This window comes from Amborella trichopoda, chromosome 9, assembly GCF_054954075.1.
Source record: "Amborella trichopoda isolate Santa Cruz 75 chromosome 9, AtrichopodaSantaCruz75HAP2 v2.0, whole genome shotgun sequence".
Taxonomy (NCBI): domain Eukaryota; kingdom Viridiplantae; phylum Streptophyta; class Magnoliopsida; order Amborellales; family Amborellaceae; genus Amborella; species Amborella trichopoda.
This window is the reverse complement of record NC_142344.1, coordinates 11,747,628-11,766,906: the sequence shown is the minus strand read 5'-3', so window position 1 is coordinate 11,766,906 and position 19,279 is coordinate 11,747,628. Positions and strand designations below refer to the sequence as shown.

Genomic DNA, 19,279 nt, shown 5'->3' with positions numbered 1-19,279 from the left:
GTTTTCAAACAAATGTCAGTTGAGATCTTATTTCCTAAAAGTTGAGAATGTGAAAGGAAAATATATATTGTCTATCAGATTAATATAGAATGTGTATATGGTAATCTGTATATTTGGGAATGGCATATACAATATCTTGTATTTATGGTAAATTGGATATAGTGCAGCAAAGGGGTATTTTGTAATGCATTTGGCCAAGTAATGTTTTTTGGGAGATCCACAAGTGATTCTATTTATCACACATAGCCCAAGCTATGTTTTTCAGCTAATAAATTAGAGGTTAGAGCACACAACGCAACAACTGGGCGTTGTGTTAGTACACTCTTGGGAATACATAGCAAAAGTTGTATCGTGCATTCCTCTAATGGATGAGTTCTTAGAAATCAACATTGGAAAATTTTAGAATGCAAGAAGCTCAGTTCCCTATGGACACCTTTCCTGGTCTTAGAAGTCAGGCACATAACCAACTCTTTCATAAAAGACTTATATTGTTATGAAGAAGGTTGGACACACATTTATCATAGCTAATTAGGATGATCCTTTTGCCCATTCTATGCAACCAACTGAACCACTAGAGGAATGAATTTTAAGTTGCAATATCAGGTGAAGACAGAGATGAGGTACCAAATAAATGAATATATGACAAATTGTTAAGTACAGTGTCCTGTACAAAGCATAATAATTACAAGCTACTGGGATGGATCCTATAACAATCGGATTCCCCGAGCTAAAAACTGGAGTTCATAGGAGAGGATTATATTGTTAGGATGTTAAGGAGGGCAACACGGGTTCGAATCAGGTGACTGCTGATGCACCCAAACTGATCATCAATGTTGGTTATGCATTCATCCAATGACTCTAGTTGTCTTCGGGCATCCTTCACACGCAAGTCATCAACCTTGCCAGAGCTGGTGCAGAGGGCATTGAGAGCCACTTTTGTACTCTCCCACTGCCCATTAGGCTGTTGCAACTTGGGCTTTAAAAAGAAGGAGATGATTGATTCTCGTCTCCTTGGTGCGGTGAATTGTGATAAGAGCGATTCACACACACCAAAGTGGTGATAGATCCAACTTGCCTCAATTCACAGAGGACCTCATTGTGTTGAGTAGATTGTTGGTGTTGTGGCTTGTGGTCTTTCTTCAATGTGCCAAGGCATTGGGCCGAAACCTTTGTCATCTTCTTTTGGGCTGAGATATAGGCCCCAATTTGGCAATCCAAGCTAATGTAGCCCCTCCTACGGAGAGCGGATAGGAGGCCTCGATGTTGCTCTCCAATGTAGGGTATAACATCTCTCATCCTACTGCAAACGCCTAGCAATTTAAGAGTGTCATCAAGCATCTCGCTAACAAACTCATCATGTCGTCGTAGGACTTCCCGGGAAAGTTGTAACTGAAGAAGTCCATCCAATTGGCGCATTACAGGGTGAGATCCAGAGGGCAAGCTGAGGGAACGGAAATGGTATGAAATCGGGGCATCAATTGTTGTAACTCAAGGACTCTGATCCAACCTCTGGCTTGGGGATTGAACATGTGAGGTCTGCATCTTATATAAGTCTAAGGGGGAGACCATGGGAAAGGAACCAGACTTCTTAACATGTGCAATCGTTGCTTTTTCATTTTTTAAGGCATATTGTTTTCACATTTTGGTAGTCCCATAGAAGAGGGATCTGCTTGTCTCCTAGCAATGCAGCTGATGATGCAAGCTTAGTTATTTAAGTTGGTTCCATGAGCGGCCCGACTGCCCTCAACCCAACATTTAGCCTTTAAGTAATCCTCAGTTGAAGTTGCTAACAAATTATTAGAGATGAGGTGCTGAGGCTGTCATGTTTCAGTAATGTTTAGACATATGATGTCCAGATTTGCTGCCTTTTTGGTCAAGGGAATGCAACTCACGAGATGCTCTTTGCTTCCTATTAATATGGTAGTGTTGAACAAATGAGAAGATAGGGAACATCCATACTTTTCGCTGCTGATGGAAGGCTGACCTAATCATTTATTTTCTTGTTAGGGCTGGCCGAAGACCCAGTCTTGAGGATTGGCCAAACCAGGCCTGTTTCAGATACCTAATGTCCCTGTGCCAAGCTTGGTCCTACTCCTTCGCTACCTAGGCCAGCCAGGCCTTATTAATGTGGTCGGGCCGGGTGAGGCCATGAGATATGTAACCTTTTTTTTTTTATCAATTCATAAAGAAAATGAAGAGAACTCCCTGGGCCATGACCCTTAGCCCAGGCCAAGCCAATGCCTAGACATTGGGCTTAGACTTTGAAGCTTGGGCCAGCCCATGGGCCAAATTAATTAGTATAGGCGCGGGCTTTTAGGGCCGGCCTGCCTTGCCCACTGCCACTCTTATTTCTTGGGTAAGTTAGGTCTTTTATTATTGAGAAAATTTTGTAAATATTTCAAATAATTTGTGGCGTCTTAAAAATATCATTGAATTTTTATAACTTACCCTCATGTTTTTGTTTTTGAATTTTTTACTTTCTCAAAGTAGTCTTGGATACTTGGAATATGAAATAAGGCTATAAAATCACTTTAAAATAATTTGGTACTGTGTTTCTATTTGATCTTAGCATTACATTCTTCTTAAAATTTCCAAGAGCAGCTTGTATCATTCATCCATGTTCAATAACACTATCCCATGATTCTTAAACCAGTACAATACCAGTAACATGACCATCAATGGTGGGAGCGGAGATGAACCATTCTTCTCAATTTGGTTATCAGTTTATCACCCATTTGAGTGAATGAAGAAATGGACGGTTAATCCCAAGGACTGTTGATGTAACATATTTGTGTGACAAGTATTGTGGCATACAATTTGTTTTTGAAATTGTAAGGAGATTAAACATGAACAAAAAGAAGCCAACTATTCTGGGTAAGGGAGGAAAGGATCCATCTCCGAATTACTTGAATATCCTTTCTTGCATAAGAATTGAAAATCTTATTTGGAAACATTGACCATGTTGCAGTCGTCTACTGTTTTCTTATTTTGTTATACTAACTTCATATAAATTCATTTTCAGCTTGTGAATCACAATAATTCCCATTTTATATATTCTTAACTAGCAGACTTCAATTTCATTTAGCTTGTTTTTGCTTTTTGGGTTGCTCAGTGGTGGAATTGAAATATGAAATGTTGGACATTTAGCTTGACACATGCTATATTCTTATTTTTCTTAACATAGATAATTATGCCTTCAACTTGCAATTATCGATTGTGATGAACCATCAGAGGTGTGGACTTGAATTGCAATATCAGGCGAAAACAGAGGTGAGGTAGTACAGAAGAAAATATGTGACGATTATCATCTCTTAAATTACAGTGTTGTATACAAGGCATAATCACATGCTACTGGGCAAAGTCCTATAAAAAGCAGATGCCCCTAGCTCAAAACTGGGAGTACACAGGAGAGGGCTACATGGTTAGGATGTTAAGGAGGGCAACACGGGTTCGAATCAGGTGACTGCTGATGCATCCCAACTGATTGTCCATGTTCGTCATGCATTCGTCCCATAACTCCAGTTGTCTTTGGGCATCCTTCACGCACAAGTCATCAAGCTTGCCAGAGCTGGTGTAGAGGGCATTGAGAGCGGCTTTTGCACTCTCCCACACCCCATTTGGCTTTTGCAATTTGGGTTTCAAGATCGAGGAAATGATTGAATGTCTTTTCCTTGGTTCAATGAATCGTGATAATAGAAATTCATACACAAAGATTGTAATCGATCTGACTTGTTTCAATGCACACAACACCTCATTGTCCACAGCAGATTGTTGGTGTTGTGTCTTGTGATCTTTCTGCAAAATTGAAAGGCATTTGGCTGAGATCTTCGCTATCTTCTTTTGGGCTGAGATGTAAGCGCTAATTTGGCATTCCAAACCAATATAGGCTCTTCTACGGAAAGCAGATAGTAGATCTCGATGTTGCTCTCTCAAGCAGGATATAGCATCTCCCATCCTGCTGCACGCATCTAGCAATGTAAGAGTGTCATCGAGCATCTCGCTGACAAACTTATCATCATGACGTATGGCTTCTCCAGAAAGCTGCAATTGGAGAAGTCCATCCAAATCATTGTACAAGTTACTGAGAAAGTAGACATGGCATTGAGGATTTGATTCACAATTGCTAAAGCGGAGCACCTTCTCGCTCAATTGGCGCAAGATGGGGTAAGAACCAAAAGGCAAGCTGTTGGAACGGACATGGAAGGAGAGTGGGGCATCCATTGTTGCAACTCAAGGACTCTGATCCCACCTCAGGCTTGGGGATTGAACTTGTGATTCTGCCTCTTATATAAGTCTTAAGGGAGAGACCAAAGGAATCTCTCAATAAAGGACTGGCCTTCTTAACACGTGCAACCATTTTTTTTTATAGTTTTGTGAGGCAAATTGGTTGTCCCTGGGCCTCAATGAAGAGGGATCAGCTTGTCTCCTGGGAATCCAGAAATGAGCTGCATTTTTGGTTCAAAACATTGTTATTTAATTGAGTTGCACGAGTGGCATGGTAACCCTTATCTCAGCATTTGGCCTTAAATTTAATCATTAGTCTAAGATGCATTAAAATTGTTGGAGATTAGGTACTGAGGCTGTCATGCTTGTGACGATGAAGGAGACAAATAATGGCGAGATTTTGATATCTTTTTGGTTAAGGGAACACAGTTCATGAGATGCTCTTTGCCTCCTGTAGTGTTGCCACACTTGAACAAAGAAGCTTGAACAAAGAAGGAGGTAGGCGGGAGGTAGGCGAGATCCATGCATATTGTTGATGACTGCCTTAATCATTAATTCCTGGGGTACTGGCAAGGCCTTATATCATTTTCAGAACTGCTGATTCGGCGACTCGCTGTTTTTTATTGTCCAACCAATCTTTTGATCAGTGTTTTCAGACTCGTCTTGGGCAAAAAGTACTTTTCCATGGCATGAGGCGAGTTACTCAGGTAAGTTCTAGTAAATTTTCCCACTTATCATACAGAACCAATAACCCTTGAAAAATTAAAAGAAAATTAAAATAGTAGAACTCAAATAAAACTAAAAACAACCTAAGAAGTAAAAAGTGCTTAAAACATGGATTAACAAAATGAAAATAAATGAAATTACTTATCTATGGTGCAAGGTGTTCACAACTAATTTTGACCATTGGATATAAAACTGGGTGGTTGCCTTTATTCCATTGACTAAGCTCAAAATTGAAAAGGAAATTTCTTTAACTTTGTGATACATCCAAGCTATCAGATTTGACATCGGATGGTATAAGTAATTGTGACCTCCTTGTATCAAAGGCAAATGATCTCATTGTATACAATCCTTTTTCTCCGCAGTTATTCAAGATTACTAGTTCTGGCATCGACCAAGGAGAAGACTAATCTGAAGTTGTTGGCAATAACTAACAAAAGTGTCCACAACAAGTTACCCACACACATATAGTTGAAGGTGCCTTTATGCTAAAACACATTGATGAAAAATCATTAAAGAATTATCAAATAATGCATGCACATACACACACAGTTGAAGGTCACGACATCCATTCTCACTAACGCAATAAAAGTTCTAACAACTTCCAAAAATGGATAGGGGCATGTAATCCACACTAATCTACCCAAAAAAAAAAACAGGTTTCCTCTTTTTTTTTATCATAGCAAAATAGGATGATCCTTATGGGTATTGAATGCAAACAGCTGAACCACTAAAGGCATGCACAGGTGAAGTTCACGGCGTCCATTCTCACTAACGCAATAAAAGTTTTGACAACTTCCAAAAATGGGTAGGGGCATGTAATCCCCACTAATCTACCCAAAAAAAAAAGGTTTCATCATTTTTTTTTATCACAGCAAAATAGGATGATCCTTATGGGTATTCAATGCAAACAGCTGAACCACTAGAGGCATGGACTTTAAATTGCATTATCAGGTGAAAACATAGGTGAGGTACCAAAGAAATGAATGTATGACAATTTATCGTCTTTAAAGTATAGTGTCTTGTACAAGGCATAATAATTACAAGCTACTGGGGTAGATCCTAGAAAAAGCGGATGCCCCGAGCTCAAAATTGGAGTTCATAGAAGAGGGTTATTCTGTTAGAATGTTAAGGAGGGTAACACGGGTTCGAATCAGGTGACTGCTGCTGCACCCCAACTGATCATCAATGTTGTTCATGCAATCATCCAATGTTTCTGGTTGTTTTTGGGCATCCTTCACATACAACTCATCAACCTTGCTGGAGCTGGTGCACAGGATATTGAGAGCGACTGTAGTACTCTCCCACTGCCCATTAGGCTGTTGCAACTTGGGCTTTAAAATGAAGGAGATGATCGATTCTTGTCTCCTTGGTGCAGTGAATCCTGATAGGAGTGATTCACACACCAAATTGGTGATAGATCCAAGTTGTCTCAATGCACACAAGACATCATTGTCTTGAGTGGATTGTTGTTGGTGTGTCTTGTGGTCTTTCCTCAATGTGCCAAGGCATTTGGCCGAAACGTTGGCCACATTCTGTTGGGCTGAGATGTAGACCCCAATTTGGCAATCCAAACCAATGTAACCCCTTCTAAGGAGAGTGGATAGGAGGCCTCGATGTTGCTCTCCAAAGCAGGATATAGCTTCTCTCATCCTGCTACAGACATCAAGCAATTTAAGTGTGTCATCGAGCATCTCGCTAACAAACTTATCATCTCAATGGAGGGCTTCTCGGGAAAGTTGCAATTGAAGAAGTCCATCCAAATCGTTGTACAAGTTAGCGAGAGAATCAACAAAGCATTGAGGATTTGATTCACACTTGCTAATGTGGATGACCTTCTCGGTCAATTGGTGCGAGACGGTGTGAGATCCAGAGGGCAAGCTGAGGGAACGGACATGGTATGAAATTGAGGCATCCATTGTTGTAACTCAAGGACTCTGATCCAACCTCAGGCTTGGGGATTGAACATGTGAGGTCTGCCTCTTATACAAGTCTAAGGTGGAGAGACCATGGGAAAGGAACCAGAACATGTGCAATCTTTTTCTTTTCATTTTTTAAGGCATATTGTTTTCACATTTTGGTTATCCCATAGAAGAGGGATCTGCTTGTCTCCTAGCACTGCAGCTGATGATGCATAGTGTAGTTATTTAAGTGGGTTCCACGAGTGGCTCGGTTGCCCTCAACCCAGCATTTAGCCTTTTAAGTAATCCTTCACTTGAAGTAGCAAACAAATTATTAGAGATCAGGTGCTTAGGCTGTTATGCTTCAGGTAATGGTGGAGACATATGATCCAGATTTGCTGTCAACTCACTAGATGCTCTTTGCTTCCTTAATAGGGTAGAATTGAACAAATGAGAGGATAGGGAAGATCCATCCATTTGGCTGATGAAAGACCGCTCTAATCATTTATATCTTGTTAAGGCTGGCCCAAGAACCTTGCGGCTTGGCCAAGCCTGGCCTGCCCTGCCCTGCCCAGACCAGACCTAATGCGTCAGTGCTAGGCCTGGCCCTATTCTTTGGCTACCTCAGCCAGCCGGGCCTTATTAATGTGGCCGGGCCGGGCCAGATGAGGCCCTAGGATACCGAATCTTTTTCTTTTTTTTTTTTTCTTTTTAGTCTTTCTTTCTGTCTTTTTTATTTGATGAAGAAAAAATGAAAAAAACCCCATGGGCCATGAGCCTTGGCCCAGGCTATGGTCCAGGCCAAGCCTAGATATAGACATTGGGCTTAGATTTTGAAGCTTGGGCTAGCCCTTGGGCCAAATAAATTGTGCCCATTTCTATAGCCAGCCTTCCTTGCCCATTGCCACTCCTATTTCTTGGGTGTGTAAGTGAGGTCTTTTATTATTTGGGAAAATTTTGTAAATATTTCAAATAATTTGTGGCTTAAAAATTGTCATTGATTTTTTACAACTTACAATCGTGCTTTTTTTTTGAATTTTGGACTTTTTCAAAATACTATGGGTTTGAAACTTCAAGTCCAAACTGGGTCCTCCTTTTTCTATTGAGAGATTGGTTGAGAATTTTATATTTGAACCAATTTTCTTGCAAATTAACATGTTTAAAACTTGACGTTCCGAATGGATCTTTTACATAAAAGGACACGGGACCTTGAAGTTTCGAACTCGTACTTCACTTATTTTTATATCTTAAAGAAAAGTTAGTATAGTAATTGATTTATCAAATGAAATGCTTTTTTAGATAGGAAATAAAAGCTGATTTTCTTTCTACTAAAAAAGTAATGATCTTAACCCTCCCACAATCCATGTGCATAGAACCCCAAAGGATTACCATTACAGTTAGCAAGGATTTTTAGAAAAATTATTATATGAGTGTAAAATTTGACTTTTTTATAGATCTATGTCAAATTTAATGGCGATCCCTTGGGATCCTACACACATGGATGGAGGTGGGTCATATTGGATCATTTCTCATTCTAAAATAGGTTGAAAAGTTTTAAATAATAAATTACATTTTAGTAAATGAAGCAAGAGTACAATGTGGTCCTTCAAAGCCACTTTGTATTACAAACTAAAAAATTTTACAACATTCAATTAAATGTTGTCATCTCATTAAACGTAAACTTTTTTTTGTTCACCTTTTACAGTGAGGTTGTCTTGCAAAGACGACACTATACCATTGCTCCCAAATTTTGAATTTTTCCAGACAATACATGGTTTGCTGAAATTAGGGTGGGAAAAGTTTGGGGAAAATATCTACTTATTTTTTATTTTTAATTTTTATCCCTATTTTTTATTTTTAATTCTTATCTCTTGATAGTCAATAATTGAAAATAGTCTATGATTGAAACTATATGTCTCCAACTTTTCTAACCATAAATTTTTTAAATCAGATAATTAAAAATATTACTTATAAACAAAATATTTCTATTTTTTATATCTCGTAACCCTTGGATTGAATTTTTGGCCAAGCGCAACCCCTTGGATTGAATTTTTGGCCAAACAAAAACTACAATAACACTTTTGTTTTACTTTCACGTTTTTCTCAAATACCTCTCTCTCTCAAAATTTCATTTCTCTCACTAATAGCGAAAGTTGTAGTGTTCATCTCTCTACATCGTCTCTCTCCTCTCTCTCTCAAAAAACCACAGATAAGAGAGAGAAAACAAACAGTAAGAGAGATGAAATTAAATCGAGAGAATCACGGAGACTGAAACAGAAGTTTAAGGAAAATTTCTTGGGTAGCAAATTTCTTGAGAGATGAAATAAAGGGATGAGAGAGAAACCATGAATCATTTCGAGAAAGAACGACAATTTCATTTCTCTAACCATGAATCATTTCGAGAAAGAACGACAATTTCATTTCTCTCACTAATAGCGAAAGTTGTAGTGTTCATCTATCTACATCGTCTCTCTCCTCTCTCTCTCTCAAAACCACAGATAAGAGAGAGAAAACAAACAGTAAGAGAGATGAAATTAAATCGAGAGAATCACGGAGACTGAAACAGAAGTTTAAGGAAAATTTCTTGGAAAATTAAATGGCAAATTTCTTGAGAGATGAAGTAAAGGGATGAGAGAGAAACCATGAATCATTTCGAGAAAGAACGACAAAAAATACAACAGAGCAGCTGCGAAGTAATAGAAGAATGCTTAGGAGAGAGAGGAGACAAAAGGGAAGAAAGAGGAAACAAGAATTAGAGAGAGAAAGAACAGGAAACTGACCGCTCCTCGTTGTAGGAAGACGATTTCTTGAGAGAGGACAACTCCCCAGAGTCCTGGTTTTCCTGCGCCCTCTCCACAATACTCCTACTAAAATACTCTCTCTATTCAGGTTGAGGGGCCTAAATCGCAAGTTTTCAGGCAAATAATAAAGATCTTCATCTAAAACTGCATTTTTTGCAGCGGTTTTACAAACCACCCTTTTGTGTAAGCTTTAGTTTTTAATGGGTTGAAAGAGGTTTCTCCCCTTTTTCATTTGATGGGTTTTCATCGCCATAGATCCACACGCTAGAAGCTGTAAAATAGCAGGGTGCCTATTGGTTTTGATCATGGGTGTTTTTTGATATTGGTTTTCTTATGTCTCTGCTCTCTCAGAGAGAGCAGAAGAGGAAGAAGGCGGGAAATAAGTGTCAGTTAAGCTCAGCTCAATGCTGCAACCATTGTTTTGATGTTTCAAAACTTCTTCTTCTTTCTCTTCCCTTTCTTCTCTCTCTTCCCTTTCTTCTCTCTCTTCTTGTATATGTTTGTCTTGAACTTCTGGTGAAGCTCCTCTTGAGATTCTTGGCGTTAGGTTTTTTGAGGATTGTTTCCTTCCCCTGGTTTCTATGTAAATCTGCCTTGAGCTCACCTGAAGTTGGTGGATGCTTTCTGGATAGAGTGAGAGAGAGGAAATCAATACTGAAACCACTAGTTTTCAAGTGTATCAGATCCGATATGTGGGTTTTTTAGAGAGAGAGAGAGAGAGCAACTTTGGTAATAGAGACACGTAGAATTTTGAGAGCGGTGCCTTATTTTGAAAGTGGATAATTTGATTAAGGGGGTTAAATTTTTAATGATAAGGAATCTGGAGAGCACTCTACATTGATTCAAGAATCCGGTATTGGTTATTTAGGTTATTTAGATTAATGTTCATTGCTTTGGGATAGGTTTAGCATTAGAGTTAGCTTTTAATTATTTATTAATTTTTAATTATTTATTTTTTAAGGGTATTTTAGTGTGACAAATAAAAGGGGTTATTCTACCGGAATTATGGAAAGAAAGAAATAGAAAGAAAGTTTATCTTTTGATAGACTACTTAGTAACGTCATAGTGTCTATTTGGTCTTGGCTCTTAGTTACTAAAGAAAGTTGGGGGAAATGGATGTTCTGTTGAATTTGCCAAATTTGTTTTTGATGGGTAGAGTAAAGATGAGACCAATAAGTATTTAAGTGGCACCAAAGAGTGGGAGATTTAAGTTAAATTTTGATGGGAGCTCTTTGGGGGATCCAGGTTTAACAGGCATTGGGGGTGTGGTGCGAGACTGGAGATGTCATCTTCTCATATGCTGGCCCTATTGGTATAGCAATGGCTAACCGATCGGAGTTATTGGCTTTGTTGCAAGAGCTAAAAATTTGTATTTCTAGAAACATCGAGAATAGATGTATTATTGAAAGAGATTCAATGAACATAATTAATCGGTACAAGAAGGAGCAGTGTATTCCATGAGAACTAAGGTATAACTGGTTGCGGATTATGGATCTGGTGACTTCATTTTTTATTTTTTTTTGTCATGTATTTCGTGAGGCAAATTCTTTGTCGGACTTTCTGGCTAAAGGGAGGGCATCTTTGTCCCCTCTAACTATCTCTTCTTATGTAATTTTTTTTAGTAGATTTTATAAATAAAGTAAAGAATATTTGTCAAAAAACAAAAAGAGAGGTGCTTTGAAAGAATCGTGAAAGGAAAACAAAAGCATAAAGGGTGTCATTTTAGTTTTTGTTTGGATAAAAAATTCATGGTCAAAAGGGTTTAGGGGGTCGTGAGATAGAAAAAATGGAGATCTTTTGCTTACCAGTAATATTATCAATTATTGGGTCTCAAGAGATATAAAGATCAAAAATAGAGGATAAAGAGATATTTTCTCAAAAGTTTATGTAAGGGTAAGGCCCAAAATAATAAAAAATAGGCGCACCTCAAAAATTTCACTAGAAGAAATTATTTTGATGCTTAAAAATACTCAAATTGATCACTTAACCGCAAGATGCATGGACATGAGAAAATTTAGTGAAAAAGAAAATTTCAAAAAAAACGCTATAAACAGTGTTTTTCTAGCCCAATTGATATACGCCGTCTAATTTAATGAGATGATTAGATATAGGCCTCAAAAGAATTTTTTTATTCCCAAAACTTTATATAGCATTATCATCATTAGATTAGCAATACTAAAAAAGAAAAAAGTGATCTTGAATTTGTTAAGGCCTAGATCATAAATTTCACTAAATGGATGGTTGAGAATCATTGTTTGAGGGTACCAATTTTGACCATATCTAAGGTGTAAATTGAATCATTTTTTTTCCTAAGATTGATTATAAGGATGAAGACAATGTGTGTGCAAAATTTGGGGTCATACAAATGCCAAAAAAATAGTTTTCTAGAGATATGGTTGTATTATACTACTATGCAAGAGAGAGAGAGATGGCCAAAGGAAAGCCACATGCCCAAAGCACTCTTTCTATCCTCAACATGTAGCCAAAAATCCTCCCCCCACGTTTCTATTTTTTTTTATTTTTCTAATTATTGAAATGCCTATTACTTGTCAAGTGTGTCAACACATGGTAGGGCCGAGGCACGAGTTGAGTTCTATATGTGTGTGTGTAACTGGACAGACGGTTCTTAGATACTTGAAATCAAGGTTTTAAAGCTCACATCGGCCAAAGTACTCAGCTTCTGGCTGAAGTGAGTAACTTGGCCTTGTCTAAATAGACATGGCCAAATTATGTAAACCACAAAAAGAAAGAAATTTTTCATCAAGTGAGAGTGTTAAAGAAGATGTAAAAAAATAAGAATGTAGGGGTAGTTAAAGATAGTGGGAAGTTATCTCTGTCTCTCAATGTAAAAGGGAATATATGAGTAGTTAAGATAATGGGAAGTTATCTCTTACGTAGGTAATGGGTAGTTATCTAACAAGTCGGTTGTGGGAAGTTTTGTTGTAAATGCCTATATATATGAGCTCCATGTATTGAAGTGAGGTGTGTATGTGGTTGTAGTTATAAACAACTTATGGAGGCAACCAATATTTAATGGTGTGTAACTATGAATGTGTGTATTTCTCTCTCCAAGAAAGAAAGTAAGTGCGCGTTTTCAATTATCAGTGGTATCCGTGCTTTATCCAAAAAACGTGCAACATGATGTCAAAGCCTACGTAAAATTTTAACTTGATATCAGAGCTCAGCTTGTGAAGAGAGCCCAAGTTGTGAAGATCCTAGGTTGTGAAGAGCTCAAGGTGTGAAGAGAGCTCAGATTGTGAAACGAAAGCATGGTGAGTCCATAACCCACAGAACCCAGGTTGTGCAAAAAAAAAAGGAAAAAAGAAGAGAAAATAAGTATCCTGTTAAGAGCCAGGTTGCCAAAGATAGGCATTGCGTGAAAAGCCCATGTGAAGAAGAAAAAAAAAAAAAAACCCACTATGTTGTGGAAAAAAAAAGAGGATAAGTATCAATTAGAGGTTGTGAAGAGCCAGATTGCCAAAGACATATTGATGTAGAAAGCCCATGAAAAAAAAAAACAAAGAAAAAAGAAAAAAAGAGGGAAACATAGGCATTGGCATGGAAAGCCTTGTGAAAAAAGGACAAGCATTAAAGAACCCAGGTTGCAAAAAAAAAAATGGATATAAAGGAGATTACAGGTTGCCAAAGAAGTTGGTGTGGAAATTTAATCGAACACATCAGAAACAAAATTCAAGGAAAATATGATAAAAATTTAAATATCTTTATTTAATTTCTTACTTTATCCCATATGGCACATCATAGTAGTCAAAATATTTTTCAACTATTAATTCCAATTTTCAAAGTTGAATTTGTTTTCTCTTAAAAAAAATGCGGTGATTAAAAAAAAACAAAAAAAAAATATTTTGATTAAAAAGTTAGGTGATTTGCAATAAAAATAAATAAATTCGAATGTGATGTTCTTGGAAAAGAAGATGGAGATTTTTTTTAAAAAAAAGGGGAAAACAAAATTGGAGAGCTCTTGATATCGTATATTTGCAAAAGTTTTCAAAAAAAGAGATTTAAAAAAAAAAAAAAAAACAGAAATTTTAAAAGGGGGATATGAGTAGTCCTCATGGGAAATCCATGCCTATGTAGGTATAGGAAAAATCAAAAATGATTTTTTGGGAAAGAAGAAAAACAAGACACCGCAGTCCAGTGTCCTGGTACATCGTGCCATGGAAAGACATGACAGGAAATCCATACCTAATGTAGGAATAGGAAAAATAAATTTTGAAAAAATGAAAACAGGACATCGCAATCTTAGTTTGTCATGCCATGGAAAGGCATGATGATGCCATGAAAAGGCACGGGATGCCTAATGAGAAGGCATAAAAAAAAAATTTGTGCTTAGAAAAACAAGATATTGAAGTCCTAGAATGATACCATGAGAATGCATGAAAAAGAAAAAAGAAATGTGCTTTTAAAAAAAAAAAAAGAAGAAGAAAGGAATAAAAACAAGAAGAAGTAAGAAGACAGAAGAAAGAAGAAGAAGCAAAAGTAAGAAGCAAGTAGAAGATCAAGAACCCAAAAAAAAAAAAAAAGAAGCAAAAGCAAGAAGCAACAAGAAGCAAGTAGAAGAAGAAGAAAAAAATAAATAAAAGTAGAAGAAAAAGAAGCAAGAAGAAGAAATTAAAAGTAAGAAAAATTTAAGAGAAAAAAGATAGAAATTTTGCATCAAGGGCAGTGTTAAAAATGATAAAAAAAATAGGAACGTAGGGGTAGTTAAGATAGTAAAAAGTTATTTTTATCTCTCTATGTAAAAGGGAATGAATGGGTAGTTAGGGAAGTTATCTCTCTATTCACATAAGTAATAGGTAGTTATCCAACACGTAGGTAGTGGATAGTTTTGTTATAAATGCCTATATACATGGGCTCCATGTATTGAAGTGAGACGTAACCTGTGAATGTGTTTGTGTTTATTTCTTCAAAAAAGAAAGTATGTCCTTTCAATTATCAGTGGTATCCGTGCCTTATCCAAAAACTTGCAACATGATGTCGAAGCCTACATAAAATTTCCACAGAGACGAGTTACTAAATAAAAGAAACAACAATTCATCATTAATAGAAATTTTAATGGAAACTTTCATTTCCAAATATCATTCAGCTCCAGCTGAGTCCACCTAATTCAATCATGGAATACCAACGCATAAGTAGACCTTACCGAGAACTTTCTATCTCAAGCTCCCAAACAGCCTCATTACTTGGCGTTGGAGAGATATATACCTTACCAAATCGATGGAGAAGATGAGCAATTTGATCAGACACCACCACAGGAACAAGATTATACCGGAATGTGATATTCCCAAAAATAAGAGTCGCCACATAACTCACCAACCTCATTTACCCTAGCTAGATCATTTGCACATCTCATAGACAAATCTGGATATTCAAATTTCAAGGGTTCATTCGTGGTGCACCTTTGATTTTCAGAACCTTATCCCCTTTGGCCATATTCCAACTAATAAGACCCATTATAAACCTTCTCATAGAGCTTATCGATTTCCATACATCTTACATGACTTCGTCCCCTAGCAATGAAATGGCTTAAAGGATCCTGTCTATATTTTGCAATAAGAACCTTCTTCCATAGATAATCCTTTTGTTTCAATGCATGCCACCACCATTTCGCAATTAAAGCTTGATTCATAAGTTTTAGGCTTTAGATCCCCAATCCCTTCCCTTTTCGGTGAATCTTTGAAATCTATTTTGTAGGGAGACAGCACAAAAATAGTGTGAGTAGGCCAACTCACCGACCACTTTTCCTAATGTTAAATAATTAATCTCATATAAGTATTTTCATATTTTTTGTACACATTTATAATCCCTAATGCACTATAATCTACACAAATACAAAAAAATTGTTACACTCGTGCATGCTAAGAGGTGGTTGCACCATCCAATGGACATAAATGGACAGTTTTACATGTGCCCAACCGAACATTAAAATAAGTAGACAACTACAAATAGTCCATGTGGGCATAAGTCTGTCCTGGTCCAGAGTCCCTTGCGGTCTAGGGCGGTCGCATATTTTATAAGGTCCCTTTGCGCATACGCCTCCGCCTCCTTAAACTTACGTTACTCAAAAGTTTCTTTTGAAATGTTGTATTTAACATCTGCACCCTCTTTCATGAATTTTTATTTTTTTCCTAAGATACCCCTATTCGAAACTTCGAAATCCGAGGTTATGACTTATGTAATAACTTCGAGTTTTGAAGCCAAAGTAATAAAAATGTAAATGACAATTGAATGTCTTGAGTCATAATTTAAAAGAATTCTTTTCGAATCTTCAATATCCAAACCTGAAATAAACAATGGTAATTTAAGTATTCAAAAAAAGAAGGTATGATGTAATATGCAAGAATTTGAGGGCATTTTCTAAATACTCAGAACTTTGGGGGCAACGAGCATAAATTTCCCAAAAGATAAATAATAATGCCAAAATATATTATACTCCCAAGGGAGTAAACTGTCCATGTACTCCCTTGGATAAAAGCTACCTATAATTAATTTCACAACCCAAATTTTGGGGATATAATCTTTCCAACCCATAGATTAACCTCAATAAAAAAAAATTTCTAATTGTGCGTTGCACTTGAAAATAATAATTTCTTGAGACTAAATAGAGATCATCCAATTTTTAGGCGGTAAAATATATAAGTGTTAAAAACTTATATTTCAAGTTTTTTTCTTTTTTAGAATGATCATCTAGAAATTCTTAGGTGGTTCCTAAAATTTTAAATTAAAAAAATCTCTCAAGTAGGTCTTTTGGCCGATGGAGCAGAAGTGAGTTATACTTCCGAAGGAGCATAGTATACAAGGCTCAATAATAATTAAAATAGCAACACAATAACATTGTTATTTCAAAAATAACAAATATAATGCCATTAAAATGGATGTTGAGCACGTTATTTTTTGACTGAATATTCCCATCTATAAATAGTACCATTACAACAAAAATAACGGGGCCCTTTTAGAAATAATAATTCACGCCAAATTTTTCTTAAATCCTAGCATATATCATGAGAAGCTATAATGGACAAAAATACGGTTTTCTTCAACATTTTGAGTCACCCACTATTCTATACTATAGAGGTGTGCCCTAAATAATAATGGCTATCATAGAATTCTCTTCGAAGGTAATAACGATCGTTGATTGACATGATGCTCTTGCCATCCAACTCATTCAAACCCGTTACATTTGGTGTTACACGTGTTTTTTTTGTTTTTGGCATTTCAGTAAGAAAGACATGCCCTACCCATTTTTTTAATTAAAATAAAAGTTAGCATTTTGAAAATATTGGTGGAGTGGTGTTAGCCGTGAGAAAAAAAACGACAACATGATAACACTAGTATGTGGGGTGTTACACCTGTTATTAAGGTATATTACCTCGCAAACAAACCACTCATTATTAGAAGGGGTTTATCACTATCAACATTACATAATGTAACAGCTATACAGCCATTGCCCATCTAATGGCCGTCATAAACGTCATTGATGTAGTTACCCCTCCGTACAAACCTTATTTTTGTTCTCTATTTCAAATCAACATTTAGGGGTGGTTTGGGTATTTGAAAATCAATTATAGAGAAACATATTACAAGGATATATGAGATTTATCATGTTTGGATACGTAAGAAAATAGAAATAAATTACACAATATTTTTCAAAATACGTAAAATCTATTATTAAGCTCGTACAAGTAATCTAACTACTCGTTTCTCTTTATTGAATAAATCCTCTATCTCACATCATTCTCTCCATCATTCTCTCTCTCTTCTCTTGTACATATCCATTCTCCTGTCAATTACACTCTCTCTTGCACACATCCATTTTTATCTCTTCTCTTGTGCACATCCATTCTCCTGCCATTTACACTCTCTCTTGCACACATCTATTTCTACTTTCTCTCTCAACTCCATTTATAAGTGCTTGTAAATCTTGCGTACATCCATATCTATACTCTGCTACACATCCATTTCTACTTTCTCTCACAACTCCATCTATAAATGCTTGTAAATCTTGCACACGTCCATATCTATATTCTACTAGACATCTATTTTTACATCCCTCTATCCCCAATTTGGGTTGTTGCCCTCATCTCAAGCCATCAAATCTCTTATAAAACAAAATTAATAAAAATAATAATTGATAATCAATGAGAAATTACACGATACAATCATAATAAAAAATTTCATACAACATAATCTTCATAAGAGATTAGTAAAAGCTCAATTGAAATAATACCTCAAAATTTTCTACTACAATTACCAAACCTTCTAGTTTACTGATCAAACTTCTTTCGATTTTTTAAGTTGTACCATAAAGATTTTGAATTTGGTACCATAAATGTATTGCTTATTTGAAATTATATAGAGAGACGTTTGAAAGACTTCTATAAAAAATAAATAACAATAAGGCTTGTCACAATAAAAACATATTATTTTAATGACTTATCATGTTGAAACCTAATCAGTTTAGAAGACATGTGATTTCAAGTAAGTGCCAAAGGCATGCAAAATAAGTAGGAAATGGTGTGATGATGACTTTATAATGGCACAAGTTATTATTAGAATTTTTTTTTTAAATGGTAATGATGTTATTATTAAAAAATCTTTTTAGAATAGTGTGATGATGACTTTAGAATAATACAAGTTATTATTAGAAAATATTTTTGGAATGGTGATGAAGTTATTATTAAAAAATATATTTTGGAATGGTGTGATGATGATTTTAATTCTACATTTTAGTGGAACTTTGTGACAAAAAAGAAATAAATGATAGTTTATAGGTAAGTGCTGGTAAAATATTGTAATGCATTTATCATATTTCTTCCAGATATAGTGAAACAGTAGCCATGTATTTCCTAGGTTACATCTAAATACTACCCAAACAGTAACAATCAATCACTATACACAGTAATGTATTACGCCAGTGATGTATTTCACATATAATTCTACATTTCAATAGAATTTTGTGACAAAAAAGAAAGAAATGATAGTTTATAGGCAAATGCTGGTAAAATATTGATAATGTATTTCTCATATTTCTTTCGGACATAGCCAAATAGTAGCAATATATTTCCCAGGTTGCAACTAAATACAACCTAAACAGTAACAATCCATTTGTAGGTAATATATTACGCAGTAATGTATTATGCCAGTAATATATTTCACAGACAATATATTTTCAGGTATCCAAACGACCCTTCAAGGTATGCAGTTGATTTGATCTTCTTTACATTATGAAACCCATACATGCATGCATCGTATGATTTATTGTACTCGCATTTTGATGGAATATTCAAAATCATACATGCATAAAACAATAAGAAGATATTATAATAAGAATAAGAAGATCAAATCAACTTTATGCTAACAAAAACCAACTTTGAATTTTGAAGCTCTAAAACTTGATCTATGGTGTAAGTTCATAAGTAAAAAAAATAAACAAATTAAATTTTGGGCTTCCATTATTAGTCAGGGCAGTTGGGTAAAAAAAAAAACTCGAAAAAGAAGGGATATGAACATAAACAAATTTTAAGGCGAATTTTTTAAATAATAGAGGGATATGCGCTTATATTTCTTATTTGTTTTTAACCATGAGTCTATATCATATTCGTAAAACAAACT

The 19,279-nt window shown here is 36.0% G+C and overlaps 2 protein-coding genes and 1 long non-coding RNA gene across 3 annotated transcripts; 1 reads left to right on the top strand and 2 right to left on the bottom strand.

Annotated features, from left to right (window-relative positions):
- Positions 1-754: 754 nt before the first annotated feature.
- On the bottom strand, positions 755-1,416 carry LOC18424308 (uncharacterized). The gene is made up of 2 exons (XM_011630781.1): positions 1,051-1,416; positions 755-961 (listed from the first exon to the last, which is right to left on the bottom strand). Exons 1-2 carry the CDS (start codon positions 1,414-1,416, stop codon positions 755-757), a joined length of 573 nt encoding a protein of 190 aa, XP_011629083.1.
- Positions 1,417-1,777: 361 nt separating this feature from the next.
- Positions 1,778-5,029, top strand: LOC148780377 (uncharacterized). The gene is made up of 2 exons (XR_016040014.1): positions 1,778-2,356; positions 3,185-5,029. It is a non-coding gene; the product is annotated as an uncharacterized LOC148780377 (long non-coding RNA).
- Positions 5,030-6,059: 1,030 nt separating this feature from the next.
- LOC148780376 (uncharacterized) lies at positions 6,060-6,641 on the bottom strand. The gene has a single exon (XM_088845987.1). It carries the CDS (start codon positions 6,639-6,641, stop codon positions 6,060-6,062), a length of 582 nt encoding a protein of 193 aa, XP_088702113.1.
- Between the last annotated feature and the right edge of the window lie 12,638 nt (positions 6,642-19,279).